Source organism: Dasypus novemcinctus, chromosome 12, assembly GCF_030445035.2.
Source record: "Dasypus novemcinctus isolate mDasNov1 chromosome 12, mDasNov1.1.hap2, whole genome shotgun sequence".
Taxonomy (NCBI): Eukaryota; Metazoa; Chordata; class Mammalia; order Cingulata; family Dasypodidae; genus Dasypus; species Dasypus novemcinctus.
In genome coordinates this window covers 21,694,566-21,707,949 of record NC_080684.1, presented here as the reverse complement: position 1 = coordinate 21,707,949, position 13,384 = coordinate 21,694,566, and the positions used below count along the sequence as shown (strand labels likewise).

The following is a 13,384-nucleotide window of genomic DNA, read 5'->3' as shown; positions in this document are numbered from 1 at the left end:
TCCATCAACCTTTGCTTACTAACCAGGAAGTAGTAATATGCCATATGGAATATTTAAGAGGCAAAAGTTAATTTGCTTTGAACACAAATGCTCTGAAGGGTGAAAGTCAACAAATCACTTCAGTCACAGGAAACCCCTCACAAGATTCAAGTTGTCCATAATCCATGGAAATGGCTATTTTCTAGCGATACCGGTTAAACATACATGGCCAACTCTGCTAAAAAACTTTTGTGGCCACTCTAAAAATGTCATTGTCAAAAACTTCAGGAAGTAGATACAGCTCAGTGGCTGAGCACCTGCTTCCCATGTATGAGGAGGTCCTGGGTTCTATCCCTTGTAACTCCGGAAAAAAAAAACACAAAAAAACAAAAAAAACCCTTCAGTGTTGGCTGTGTTGTCAGAACCAAAGAAAAGGTAATAGGTAAGTTTTTAGGTTTATGTATCTCCCCAGAAAAGCAGACAAATTCTGAGGGATGTATTTTTTATTGGAAACCTTAAATACTCTTCAGACAGAACACATCTTCAATTAAGGCTCTTGTGTGGCCTACACACAGTGTTCTGGATTTGGGACAAGGACAGGAACAGCATGATGAAGTGTTTTAATTTGCCACAAAGACGCCTCATGAATGCTCTTCAGCCAGCTTATCAGCTTTTGCCACAGCTTCTTCGATGGGTCCCACCATATAGAAGGCCTGTTCTGGAAGATGGTCATATTCACCTAAATGGAAGGGGGAAAATCCAACTAGTGAGAGGTGGAGGGTTATCAGCTTTCTGTAGCATATAAATCTCACCCCTAGAGGCCACCAGTCAAAATGAGATGAATTCATGTCATCTTAAGAAATCTTTTCTTAAATTTCTTTCACACATCAAATTCCTACAGAAATATGAGATTAAGAACATGGTCTAGAGCCAGACAACCTGGATCCAAATTCTTGCTCTCTACTCTAGCCAGGTGACAATGGAATAGGTTATTTTAAACTTCTGTGTTTCACACAGGATTTGTAATCAGTAACACTAACATATGGGCATGATAGTTTTTTTGTTTTATTTTTTTTTGAATAATGAAAATTCTCTAATACTGAAGTGATAAATGCACAACTTGGTGATTTTACCAAATGTCAATGACTGTATACTTTAAATTATACAGTTTATGAACAAAAAAAAAAATAGGGTGGGCTGGGGGAAAAATACACCAAATATAAGGTATGGACTCCAGTTAGTAATACTTTGACAATGCTCTTTCATAATTTGTTACAAATGTTTCACAATAATGCAAGGTATTTGTGGTGGGATGATATATGGGAGCCCTGTATGATGTTATGCATGTTTATTTTTGAAGTTTACCACTTTTACTATACACCTACTATTTATGTCTGTTCATGTTATGAATGATATACTTTAATAGGTTGTTTTTAAAATGAAAAAAAAAGTAAACCTAAAATTTAACCAAGTGACAAATGAAAGGAGAAAAGCCATATGATCAGTTTGATAGCTGCTGATTAGAAAGTGAGAGGTTGAGGACTGTCTACTGATGGACACTTTCTGAACGGTAATGAGGTAAAGTCCTAGCTTTTGTCAACTATCCCCTTTCATCCCCACCCCTCTCACCTCCCCAGTGGGTGAAATGTTTAAAAAAAAAAAACAAAAACAACTTCTCTGTGCTTCAGTTCCTCATGTGTAAAAGAGAATAGTGCCTTCCCTAGAAGATTGTTGCAATTCACTTAGTGTAACTAGCACTGAAAGCACTCATTAAGTGTCAGATGATATATTAAAGGGACCTAGGGGATCAAATAATATATAACACTCAGAAATCAATGTAGAGTATGTTCAAACAAAGTGATTGGAAATAGTTTTTTGGTTTTTTTTAAATTAAAAAACTGTGTTAACTGGGCACAGTATAGTTATATATATTGCTTAATGGTTGTTAGAATGTGAGGACAGCAGAGAGCATTCAAGAGAGTTTAGCGTCCCTTCCATAAAGCACAGCTTTCTACTCAAAATCTCACCTGCCAAAATCTGCTGGAATCCTTTAATGGTCTCTTTCAGGGGTACCAACTTCCCCATGTGACCTGTGAAGACCTCGGCAACCTGGAATGGCTGGGACAAGAAACGCTGTATTTTCCGTGCACGGGACACAGTCAACTTGTCTTCCTCAGAAAGTTCATCCATACCCAAGATTGCAATGATGTCCTGAAGGGATTTGTAATCCTATGGGAAAGCAAATAAAAGAAGCCTGAGACAATATTCAGAATCTTTTAATTTGCACAAAAACTAGGAAGTTAATGCCATTTTATATCTGCACTGAGCTTTGTACAAAGCATTTCAGTACATTACACCATAAATGGTACAAGCTAATAGAAGGAAAGTTACATACTTAGGGATCAGAAGGGCTCTTAGTCAAAATTAATGTCTTGTTCTCTCTACTCCTATGCCTGGTGCTGTTAGAAAAACCTGGATTCTACATAGACTTTATGAGTACTCACTAGTAACTGCTGATTTCATCTTTCCTTGCCCCCAAGCAAATCACAGAAGTCACCAGCAAAGATCTGGTACTAATATAATACCCCAATTCACACCTTTATGACTTTCTGGCCACATTCTCACAAAGCAATACTCACCTGGAGGATTTTTTGCACCCCACGGGCAACATCATAATGCTCACTGCCAACAATGTTGGGATCCATGATGCGAGAGGTGGAATCCAGAGGATCCACAGCTGGATAGATGCCCAGCTCAGCAATAGCACGGGACAGTACAGTGGTAGCATCCAAATGGGCAAAGGTAGTGGCAGGGGCAGGGTCAGTCAGGTCATCAGCAGGCACATAGATAGCCTAAAGTGAGTCAAGAACCCATGAAGAGCAGCAGGAACTAAAATAATTCTACTAAAGTCATCCCCCTCTTTCTGACTTTTATCTCAGTTCATCTTCCTAGCATTCAACAATTTACCTCAAAGGAGCCGTAAGAAGGCTCCTACTACCTGAGTGAACAGATTATTGTCCCCTCCAAGCTATAACAGGAAGAATTATCACTGCCATTCCCTTCTGTTCACCCTGTATTTAACTATTATAATAGCACCCCCCTCTAAGAGTTATCAAAAAAATAAAAACAATAACAAAGAAAAAAACTTCTCACACAATAGTTTACCAAGGAAATTTTAGTCTCATTTTAAAGATAATTTTAATATATATACAGTCTATATACATTTGGAAATTTGCAGTACATTAATCCAGGATACATTGAACGCCGTTTCCATGCAGCTCTGGACAGATTCCCTTCAGGCTAGGAACTATTGCTTTTGTGTTCTGAATTTACATGTATACCATATTTTAATTGCTTCAGAAGAATGCTTTAATTTTACAGTCTTTGATATACATACAAAGAATTTTATACAATTCAAGAAGCTCATGAACCTCATGTTAAAAAACCCATTTGAGAATCAAGCATTGTATAAAAAACCCATTTGTCCATTTCAGAATCAGGCATTGTATAAATGCCTTTATACAAATCAATCCTTCATCCATGTCAATTTTCTTACCTGTACAGAGGTAATAGATCCCTTCTTTGTGGTGGTAATTCTTTCCTGCATGGTACCCATGTCAGTGGCCAGTGTAGGCTGATAGCCCACAGCAGAAGGGATTCTGCCCAATAAAGCAGACACCTTGAAAAAAACGAAACAAAACAAAAAACAAAAACACCTTTATGTGTTATATCTTTAGCCTCGTCTGTCTCATTCCACTGAAAGGTCAAATGAGCCAGGTCCTTGCAAGCACTCCCTTTTACCTCTGAGCCAGCCTGAGTGAAGCGAAAGATGTTATCGATAAAGAGCAGGACATCTTGACCTTCTTGGTCTCTGAAGTATTCAGCCACAGTCAGTCCAGTCAGAGCCACACGGGCACGGGCACCAGGTGGTTCATTCATTTGACCGTACACCAGGGCTACCTGCGATAGTCAGACACAACTCAGAAAACCTGGCAAAGGAATATGGAAGCTTTATGCCCAAGACCCCCAAATCAAAAGAAACCACCACAAACCCTCCTTCTCAGAAAGTGCAATTGTTTTGTCTTCAAATTTCTATTCTCTATTATAGATGCAGTTCAAAACAACACAAAACGTAATTTCTTATATTACTGAAGCACAATTCCTGTGGTAGAAGTAAATAAAATAAAAAAAGGCACAAAATAGGGTTATCTGAGACACATGAATGACTTCCAACCTTGTCTACTCTCCCCTCCCATTAGCTTTCAAATGATGCAACTATAAAGTCTAGACATGTAGTCGAAGGTCAAAGAGCAAAAAAAAAGTGCATTAGTGTAGAAGCTGGGGGAGGTGACATTGACAGGTATTTCCTTTCCATGTTCTGGGACACTAAAATGAGAACATAAAACATCACTTCCTAACTGGTAATAACCACCAACTGCAAGTTTCCTGGCACAACTGTAAGTGTGCATAAGCTCAGTGCTCACCTTGGAGGTAGCATCTTTTAAGTTGATAACACCAGACTCAATCATTTCATGGTACAAATCATTGCCCTCGCGGGTCCTCTCACCAACACCAGCAAACACAGAGTAACCACCATGGGCTTTGGCAACGTTGTTGATTAACTCCATGATCAGTACTGTCTTACCAACTCCAGCACCACCAAAGAGTCCTGGCAGAGGTTGAGAAAAAAGAATAGGTAAGAATCCTATATTCCCAAATAAGCAAACTTAAAAAATACACGATTCCCCCCACCCCATCTTTTCCCATCTCAGGAATGGCATCTGGCTTCAGCAAACTCAGAAGAACGAAAGTCAGAAGCTACTCATCAATGAGGGATAGGTCTCAAAACCCACTCATCACATATAATTTTCCCTCCCACATTAGATTTAGAATATTATGTACCCACCACTAAACTTACCAATTTTTCCCCCCTTGGCATAGGGAGCCAGCAGATCCACAACCTTGATGCCAGTAACCAGAATTTCTTGTTCCACGCTCATCTCCATGAACTCAGGAGCCTCAGCATGAATAGCAGCAAATCTGTAAAGGTAGGAAAGCTGTGTCTTTTCACTTGGTTGAAAGCAACTGAAGAGTCATATTAAACTCAAACCCTCTCAACTCCTGAGCCCTTCTTATTCACACTCTCACCTCCCTTTTCATATAACATTTTAGACAAGTAGTCAGCTACCTGCTAACAGACTTTCTGCAATAAGGGGACCCTGTTATCTGGAAAAATTTATCCCATTCCCAATAAGCTGAGAAAAACTCTTATTTTTCCTTTTACTGATCTCTAACCTACCAGCATTTCTTTAAATATCAAAAGGAAATACAAAAACCTGCAAGTTTTAGAGACCCCACAACCCAAGCCATCCGTACTGCAGCTCACTTAGATAATCTAAGTGAGATAACTGGTGTCCAGTGTAGGTGTCTGTCAAATTAGAACTTGGGCATCCTTAATTTCATGGAAAAAAAACAAACAAACCTGCACTGTGTGATTTTAATAACTGAACTTGGCCTTGTCAGTATTCTCTGCAGGAAAATTCTGCTATACTATAAAATGTCACTTCAATGTAAAAAACTGCAAGAAAAAGCAGTCCCTTTGTAGATGCAGCAGCAGCATACTTACTGTTTGGTTTTGATAGGACCTCTCTCATCAATAGGTTCTCCAATGACATTCATGATTCTGCCTAAGGTCTCAGGACCAACAGGAATTTTGATTGGAGCACCAGAATCCAGAACTTTCTGACCTCTAACCAAGCCTTCAGTACCATCCATAGCAATGGTCCTCACTGTGCTTTCACCTGTCAGGTGAAGGCAGGGAGGATTACAAGTGGCTTCATGAAGTACGCCTGGCATGAAAGACCTAAGTCAACCAAGACTCCTTCTCAGAACCTACATGTGGCTTCAGCAAACTCAGAAGAACGAAAGTCATTTTGATGAAATCATCATAGAAAAGAGACAATCTGGTTTGGGGCTAAAAAAGCTCATTACTATTCCTAACAAATTCTACTTACCCAAATGCTGGGCCACCTCCAAAACCAGCCTGGTGTCCCTGCCCTGCACTTCCAGGGCATTTAAAATGGGTGGAAGGCCCTCATCAAACTGGACATCCACCACTGCACCAATGACCGCGACGATGCGTCCGGTGGCGGCGCCTGCCTTCGGCGAAGGAGATGTTTGTGCCGCATAGTCTCTGGCTAACAGTCAAAGAGATATTGGAAAGAGTCGAGGTCAGTACTGTTAAAGGTCACTTAAGTCCAACTTTATGCCACGAGGAGTAGTGAACTCGGCCCAGACCGGGCCTCCTTCCGCTTGCACTGAAGGCGTGTCCAGAGAAAGGGCCGTGCAGCAATCGAGAGGGCGCCGCACTGCCTTCCCATCCTTCACGCACAAAACCCCATTATTCTAGAGCTCGGTGTCCCCATTCCCTGGGAAGGTCAACGCATCTGCCTGCACTTCTCCGTCACTCAGTGTCCCTTTCTCAAAATGGGACGGAGTTAGGTGGAAGTAGGCTCCCTAGAGTGACTGTTAGGAGGGCAGAGTGGTGCCCCTGGCGTCCTTCTAGCACTACGGGCCTCTTAGGCCCGAGCGACAATTGAGCCCCAGCTCAAGGTCATGGGGCGGCAGAAATGAGCTCAGCTCCTAGAGGGAGGCACTTACCAGGATGGAGCGCTGCCGGGGCGGCCCGCACTAAAAGCTGGACTTGGGGCAGAGATGCTGAAGGGTTGAGTCCCCGCAAGGCCCCGGAGGCCGAGGCTGAGGCCACACGACCTACCAGCCCCAACATGGCGCAGTCCGGGAGGAGACTGAGCGCCGCAGCTGCCCCCGCTACCAACTCCCGCGCAGTAAGGGCGAAGCCGCTTCTGCCATAGGCACGCCCATTGGATGAGGTTGCTGTTCATCACTCTCAGCGCTGCTTCCATAGGTTAATTGACTCTTATGTTTTCACCCATTGGACTAAACTGGTGCCAATCTGAAATTCCCTTTTTTCATTGGGCATTCTCAGGTAGACGCAAGCCTGGGAGCTTCGAAAGATAATTGGACCGTAGGGTTGTCAGTTGGAGAGAGTACTTGGCGGAACTACGTTTGGTAAAGGGGCGGGGTTCCTGCTGGAAAGCACGTGGGTTGGCTTTGGCTGACCTTGGCCTCTCTCCTTAGGTAGGACCTTGAGCTGGTGACAGCCTTAGGGAGGGGAGTGAGGGAAGTGGTAGCGTCTTGAAGCGCCGGTGAGGGTGACCTTGGCGAAGTTCGGAGCCTTCTCTGGAGTGAAACCCTCTATTCCCTTTCGCAGTAATGAGATTGGAAACTTCTAGGCGACTCAGAAGGTCAGGGTTCCAGACAGGCTCTTTGTCACTTAAATCTATAAATGAAGGAAGCTAATGGACCCAGTCATTTAGCAGAGGGGTGCTAGGCATTGAGGAGTCAAAGATAAAACTCAGGACCATCCTTTTAAGGAGAGACATGAGCAAGCAATGCAACTGAGTGTAATGAGTCTTAGTACAAGGTCAAGTGAGGGCACGAAGATTGTTATGAGGTATGAGTGGAAATTACTAGGATAAAGTAGAAAGAGAAACTTGTAATCCAAGGACATGTTTGCACGAAAATGCACATTCTTTGGTGGAATTTTGTAAGTCTGGCTGGAGGGGAGAAAGGGAGAAGATTTAAAGAATCTAGAGTAAAAAAAATAAAAATCTAGAGTGATGGGAAGCTGACAGTGGTGCAAGAGGACACAGAAGAACACACAGCGAATGGACGCAGAGAACAGACAATGGGGCAGGGAAGAGGAGAGAAATAAAAATAAATCTTAAAAAAAATGTCTAGAGTGAGAAGCAGGAGACAGATTTCAGAGGGCTCTGTGGTGGAGAGGTGGGTATGGCAGGGGTCCACATGTGGAAGTGTTCCTTTAGTGTGGAAAATCACAGAATAAAGGTGGCTTCTTTTTCTGTAGTATTGGTTTTTATTCAAAGGTATTTGGAGGGCAAATACTGTTTTGGATTATTTTAATTCTAGAAACAATCAGTTGCTTGGAAAAAAAAAAAGTAAAAGAATAAAAAGCCATTTGGCCTAAAGTAATCATTTATGAGCCAGACACACTCCTTATCTATGGTCAGGACTTTTTCTGATTTGAAAGAAAAAGGAAAATTTACACTGAAACCAAGTAACTCCGGGAATTCCTTTTTTGCTCCTCTGCAAGCTCACCTGACAACTTCGGTTTTGTATCACCAGTCTTGGTTTTAGTCAAATTAGTTTAATTGTCAAATACATTTACAATTGACATTTCATTTAATCTAGATTGCAATGTAAAGATTTTCACATTGTTTCCAGTTAACTGAAGCTTCATCATTTTTTGAAATGTATCACACATTTGCCCTCTTTTTTTTTTTTTTTAAAGATTTATTTTTATTTATTTAATTCCCCTCCCCTACCCCAGTTGTCTGTTTTCTGTGTCTTTTTGCTGCGTCTTGTTTCTCTGTCCGCCTCTGTTGTCGTGAGCGGCACGGGAAGTGTGGGTGGCGCCATTCCTCGGCAGGCTGCTCCCTCCTTCGCGCTGGGCGCCTCTCCTTATGGGTGCACTCCTTGCGCGTGGGGCTTCCCTATGCAGAGACACCCCTGTGTAGCACAGCACTCCTTGCGCGCATCAGCACTGCGCATGGCCAGCTCCACACGGGTCAGGGAGGCCCAGGGCTTGAACCGCGGACCTCCCACGTGGTAGACGGACGCCCTAACCACTGGGCCAAAGTCCGTTTCCCACATTTGCCCTCTTAACAGATTATCAAATAATTTAACTTTCTTGAACACCTCAATTATTCATTAAACAAATCTTTGTATCACATTACAATAATGTTTTCAAAATCACTGAGGTGGATGTACAGAACTACTTCTCCATAATGAGATTATGCTCAAGTTTGTGAGCTTTTTCCTCTGCTGATAATGTTTGCCTTCAGCAAAATTCTCTCCCCTACTTCTGAAATCAGGTAACTTGTTAAATTTATACCGTTTAAAATAAAAATGAAGGGAAGTGGTTGTGGCTCAACTGATAAGAGTGTCTGCCTACCATATGGAGGGTCTAGGGTTCAATACCCAGGACCTTTTGACCCGTGTGGTGAGCTGGCCCATGTGCAGTGCTGCTGCGCGCAAGGAGTGCTGTGCCAAGCAAGAGTGTCCCCTGCGTAGGGGTGCCCCACGCACAAGGAGTGTGCCCCGCAAGGAGAGCTGCCCCACCCAGGGGTGGCATCACACACATGGAGAGCTGATGCAGCAAGATGACACAACAAAAAAAGTGTTGCATCAGTTCACTTACTCTTCTTTAGCAGGCACCACGAACTGAACCCAGGTCATCCCGGGTAGGCGGAAGCTCACTTGCTTGAGTCACATCCATTTCCCCCTACCACATTTCTTGACAAGCATCTTGGGTGATTTTTAATTCCATGAACCCCATTTCAGAGTTCTTTAACATCTTTAATTCTGAATAGTTTCACATTCATATCCCACTTAAGCAGCCCACTCCCACAGCCATTCCCAATTTTATCATCCTGAAATAGTTCTACCTCAGAAACTAATATTCTCTTCTGACAATTTTGTGGTGTTTTTGTCTTCTCCCCCCTTTTATTAACTTACATGAATACATTCTAGATGTATAGGATTATAAATCCTTTCACCACTACCCAGAGTCCCACTCCCTGAGAAGTAATCACTGAAAAAATTATTTTGAATACCTCCTGTTTTCTATCCATTTCATATACATTTAATGTATACATTCCCATTTTTAAAAATCCTTAATGGACACACACTATGGAGAACAGTTTTCTGATATTTAATATGCTTTAGAGAACCATCAGCACTCTAATATTTACTTTATGATTGCCTATTATGCCATAAGAATGTGTTACAACTTAACAACTTAGGTTGTTTCATGGCTATTACACGTAATGCTGAATGAAAAAAGTAATCACCTATATGCAACATCACAGTGTACATCTTCTAGTACTTTAGAAATGTTTGTTCAGAATTTTATATTTAAATGCGATTTTGGTTAATTGCCTTCTAAAAACACCTGGCTACTTTAACCAGTTTTTCAGCACCCTGGCCAAATATTTTAATGCAGCTAATTATTTCATTGATTTGCACTTCCCTAATTGTTACTAAGATGAAATATTTTCATGATTATTGCCCATTTATTCCTCCAGTGAATTGCCACTTGTCTTCTGCCCATTTTTTCTATTATTTTAAGTGCTCTTCAAATGTTTTTCTAAATATGGTATATTTTCTTCTAATGTGTACATTTTAATAAGGTCAAATTTCTTTTCCTTTGTAGCTCCTAAATTTTGTATAATTGGATTTCCCCCTATCATTTTAGACTGGTATTTGATTAATGAATTGTTTCCTAAACAGAAACCAACTGCATCAGAAATCATCTAGATCTGCATCTTTCAACATGGTAGTCACTAGCCTTATGAGGTTGTTTGTTTCTCAGTTGTACCAGCCACATTTCAAATCAATCAGCCAGTACATTTCCTTTATTGCCAATTTCTATTGGATGGCACTGATGTCACTACCAACTGAATCAAAATCTGCATTTCTGGTCTGAAAGTCAAACTTCAGTATACATCAGAAAACCTGGACATCCTTAAGATAAATTCCTGGACCCCCTCCAAGTTTCTGACTCAGTAAGTCTATTTGGGAGCCCAGAATTTGTTTCTGGTGAGAATGAAGCTGCTAGTCCAGGGGTCACACTTTGCAAATCCTTGGGCCCGTATGAACTAATGATATATCTCAAGGGGCCTGGAAATCCAAATTATCACAAAGAGCTCCATGATTTTGATAAGTTTGAGAACTACTGGGTTCAAAATGAACCTCAGGGCCATACAAATAGGGAAGAAAGGAACTAGAGTTAGGAGGCTAGTTGTGAGGAAAGACAATGGTTGAGGGAAAGGTGGATTCCATGAAGCTCTTCGTTGTGCGCAGTGCGCAGCTTTACAGTTCATTAATCCTTGTGATCATGAGGTAACAGCGATAGGAATGGGTAGTTGAAGTATGAATGTGAAGGCTATTGATTTTTTTTTTTTTTTTGGTGTGCCTTTCTGTACCCCTTGGGGGCCTGCGCCTCACTGCACAGGTCTGGGACATCTTTTTTCTTTTTTTTATCAGGAGGTCCCAGGGAGTGAACTTGGGTCTTCCAGATGGTAAACCAGAGCTCAACTGCTTGAGCCACAGGCGTTTCCAAGGTCATTGGATTTGAGGTTAAAAAAACTGGTTATAGTTCCAGATTCCCGACATGATCAATTAAATTACCAATTCTGACAGTATGACTTATAAGTGACGTGATTTTTTTAGTTTAAAAAAAGACTATCTGGTAATAGTGTTAAGTCAGGACTGGTGATCTTCCATTAGTTGTCACCAAGCTTTTTTTTTTTTTTAAGACTTATTTTTTTATTTATTTCTCTCCCCCCTCATCCTGTTGTTTGCTGTGTCCATTCCTTGTGTTCTTTTGTGTCCCCTTATATTCTCTGTCAGCAGCACTGGGAATGTGTCTCTTTTTGTTGCATCATATTGCTGCATCAGCTCTCCATGTGTGCGTCGCCACTCCTGGGCAGGCTTTGCGTGCCATTTTTGAGGTGGGGCAGCTCTCCTTATGGGGCGCACTCCTTGCGCGTGGGGCCCCCCTACGCGGGGAACACCCCTAACATGCCATGGCACTCCTTGTGCGCATCAGCACTGCACATGGGCCAGCTCACCACATGGGTCAGGTGGTCTTGGGTTTGAACCCTGGACCTCCCATGCGGTAGGTAGGTGGACGCTCTATTCGTTGAGCAAAATCCACTTCCCTCACTAAGCTATTTGACCATCTATATATTTCAGGTCTATTACTTTCTCCAGATTCCACTGCCAGTGCCCAGCTTTAGTCCTTTATCTTTTACTGTTTGACTAAACTGTTGCACAAACTTGCTTCTTTACCTCCGAATCCACCACCAAAACATTAACCATATGATGGTCATTATTACTGAAATGCATTCAATCAACAAATATTCACTGAGTTCCCACCACATCAGGTAATGTGCTAAGAGCCATAGGTATAGTGGTGACAGACTTTGCATTCCTCCAGTAGTAATAGTTAACATATGATAATCAAGTGTGGTTATGTTTAAATGAAGTATACAGGGCAAAAGAATACATATGATGAATAAACAATTTAGAACTTAAGAGTAGACCTTAGAGAAGCACATGTGGCTCAAGCAGTTGGGTAACTGCCTACCACACAGGAGGTTCCAGGGTGTTTCCAGTGCCTCCTAAAGAAGATAAACAGGACTGTGAGCTGACACAACAGGCTGGCAGAGTGAGCTGATGCAATAAGATGATGCAACAAATAGACACAATGAGGAAATACAATGAGAGATACAAGCAAGCAGCAGAGGTGGCTCAAGCCAAAGGGCATCTCCCTCCCACATGGGAGGTCATGAGTTCAGTTCCCTGGGCCCCCCAAAAAAAAAAAAAAAAGGGGCAAGCATAGTGATCAGAGAGGAGGCAGCGGCAGCAAGCAGTGATGGGGTGGGAATAAATAGATCTTGAAAAAAGACAAAGGCTGATAAAGGTCTGGGAAGTGGTTGTGGCTCAACTGACAGAGCATCTGCCTACCATATAGAGGATCCAGGGTTCAATACCCAGGACCTCCTGACCCATGTGGTGAGCTGGCCCAAGCGCAGTACTGCTGCATTCAAGGAGTGCCATGTCACGCAAGGGTGTCCCACAAGCAAGGAGTGCGCCCCGCAAGGAGTCACCCCGCACAAAAACAGCGCAGCCCACGAAGGAGTGGTGCCGCACACGTGGAGAGCTGATGCAAGATGACACAACAAAAAAAGTGACAGTTTCCTGGTGCCGCATGACAAGAATGCCAGTGGACACAGAACACACAGTGAAGGGACTGAGAGAGCAGACAACAGGGGGGAAGGGGAAATAAAATCTTTAAAAAAAGAGGTAGCGGAAAACAGACTTGGCCCAGTGGTTAGGGCGTCCGTCTACCACATGGGAGGTCCGCGGTTCAAACCCGGGCCTCCCTGACCCGTGTGGAGGTGGCCCATGTGCAGTGCTAATGCGTGCAAGGAGCGCAGTGCTGATGAGCGCAAGGAGTGCCATGCCACACAGGAGTGCGGTGCCACGCAGGGGTGTCCCCCGCGTAGGGGAGGCCCACGCGCAAGGAGTGCACCCCGAAAGGAGAGCAGCCCAGCGTGAAAGAAAGTGCAGCCTGCCCAGGCATGGCGCCGCCCACACTTCCCGTGCCGCTGACGACAACAGAAGCGGACAAAGAAACAAGACGCAGCAAATAGACACAGAGAACAGACAACCGGGGCGGGGGGTGGGGGTGGGGGGAGTAAAGAAATAAATTAAAAAAAAAAAAAAGAGGTAGGTC

The 13,384-nt window shown here is 42.8% G+C and overlaps 1 protein-coding gene and 2 non-coding genes across 3 annotated transcripts; all 3 read right to left on the bottom strand.

Annotated features, from left to right (window-relative positions):
* Positions 1-464: 464 nt before the first annotated feature.
* Positions 465-6,821, bottom strand: ATP5F1B (ATP synthase F1 subunit beta). Its single transcript, XM_004466145.4, has 10 exons — positions 6,640-6,821; positions 5,994-6,176; positions 5,606-5,780; positions 4,898-5,019; positions 4,464-4,648; positions 3,781-3,939; positions 3,536-3,658; positions 2,619-2,831; positions 2,007-2,208; positions 465-718 (listed from the first exon to the last, which is right to left on the bottom strand). Exons 1-10 carry the CDS (start codon positions 6,764-6,766, stop codon positions 621-623), a joined length of 1,587 nt encoding a protein of 528 aa, XP_004466202.1. The 5' UTR covers positions 6,767-6,821; the 3' UTR covers positions 465-620.
* LOC111765988 (small nucleolar RNA SNORD59) lies at positions 4,743-4,814 on the bottom strand. The gene has a single exon (XR_002798166.1). It is a non-coding gene; the product is annotated as a small nucleolar RNA SNORD59 (small nucleolar RNA).
* On the bottom strand, positions 5,860-5,934 carry LOC111765989 (small nucleolar RNA SNORD59). Its single transcript, XR_002798167.1, has one exon. It is a non-coding gene; the product is annotated as a small nucleolar RNA SNORD59 (small nucleolar RNA).
* Positions 6,822-13,384: the final 6,563 nt, after the last annotated feature.

Excerpts from the sequence above, each read along its gene's own strand:
- ATP5F1B (XM_004466145.4), bottom strand. The coding sequence starts at position 6,766 with ATGTTGGGGCTGGTAGGTCGTGTGGCCTCAGCCTCGGCCTCCGGGGCC. Across the intron at positions 6,177-6,639 it reads CCCGGCAGCGCTCCATCCTG|CCAGAGACTATGCGGCACAA; the intron begins GTAAGTGCCTCC and ends TTTGACTGTTAG. Across the intron at positions 2,209-2,618 it reads GGGTGCAAAAAATCCTCCAG|GATTACAAATCCCTTCAGGA; the intron begins GTGAGTATTGCT and ends GCTTTCCCATAG.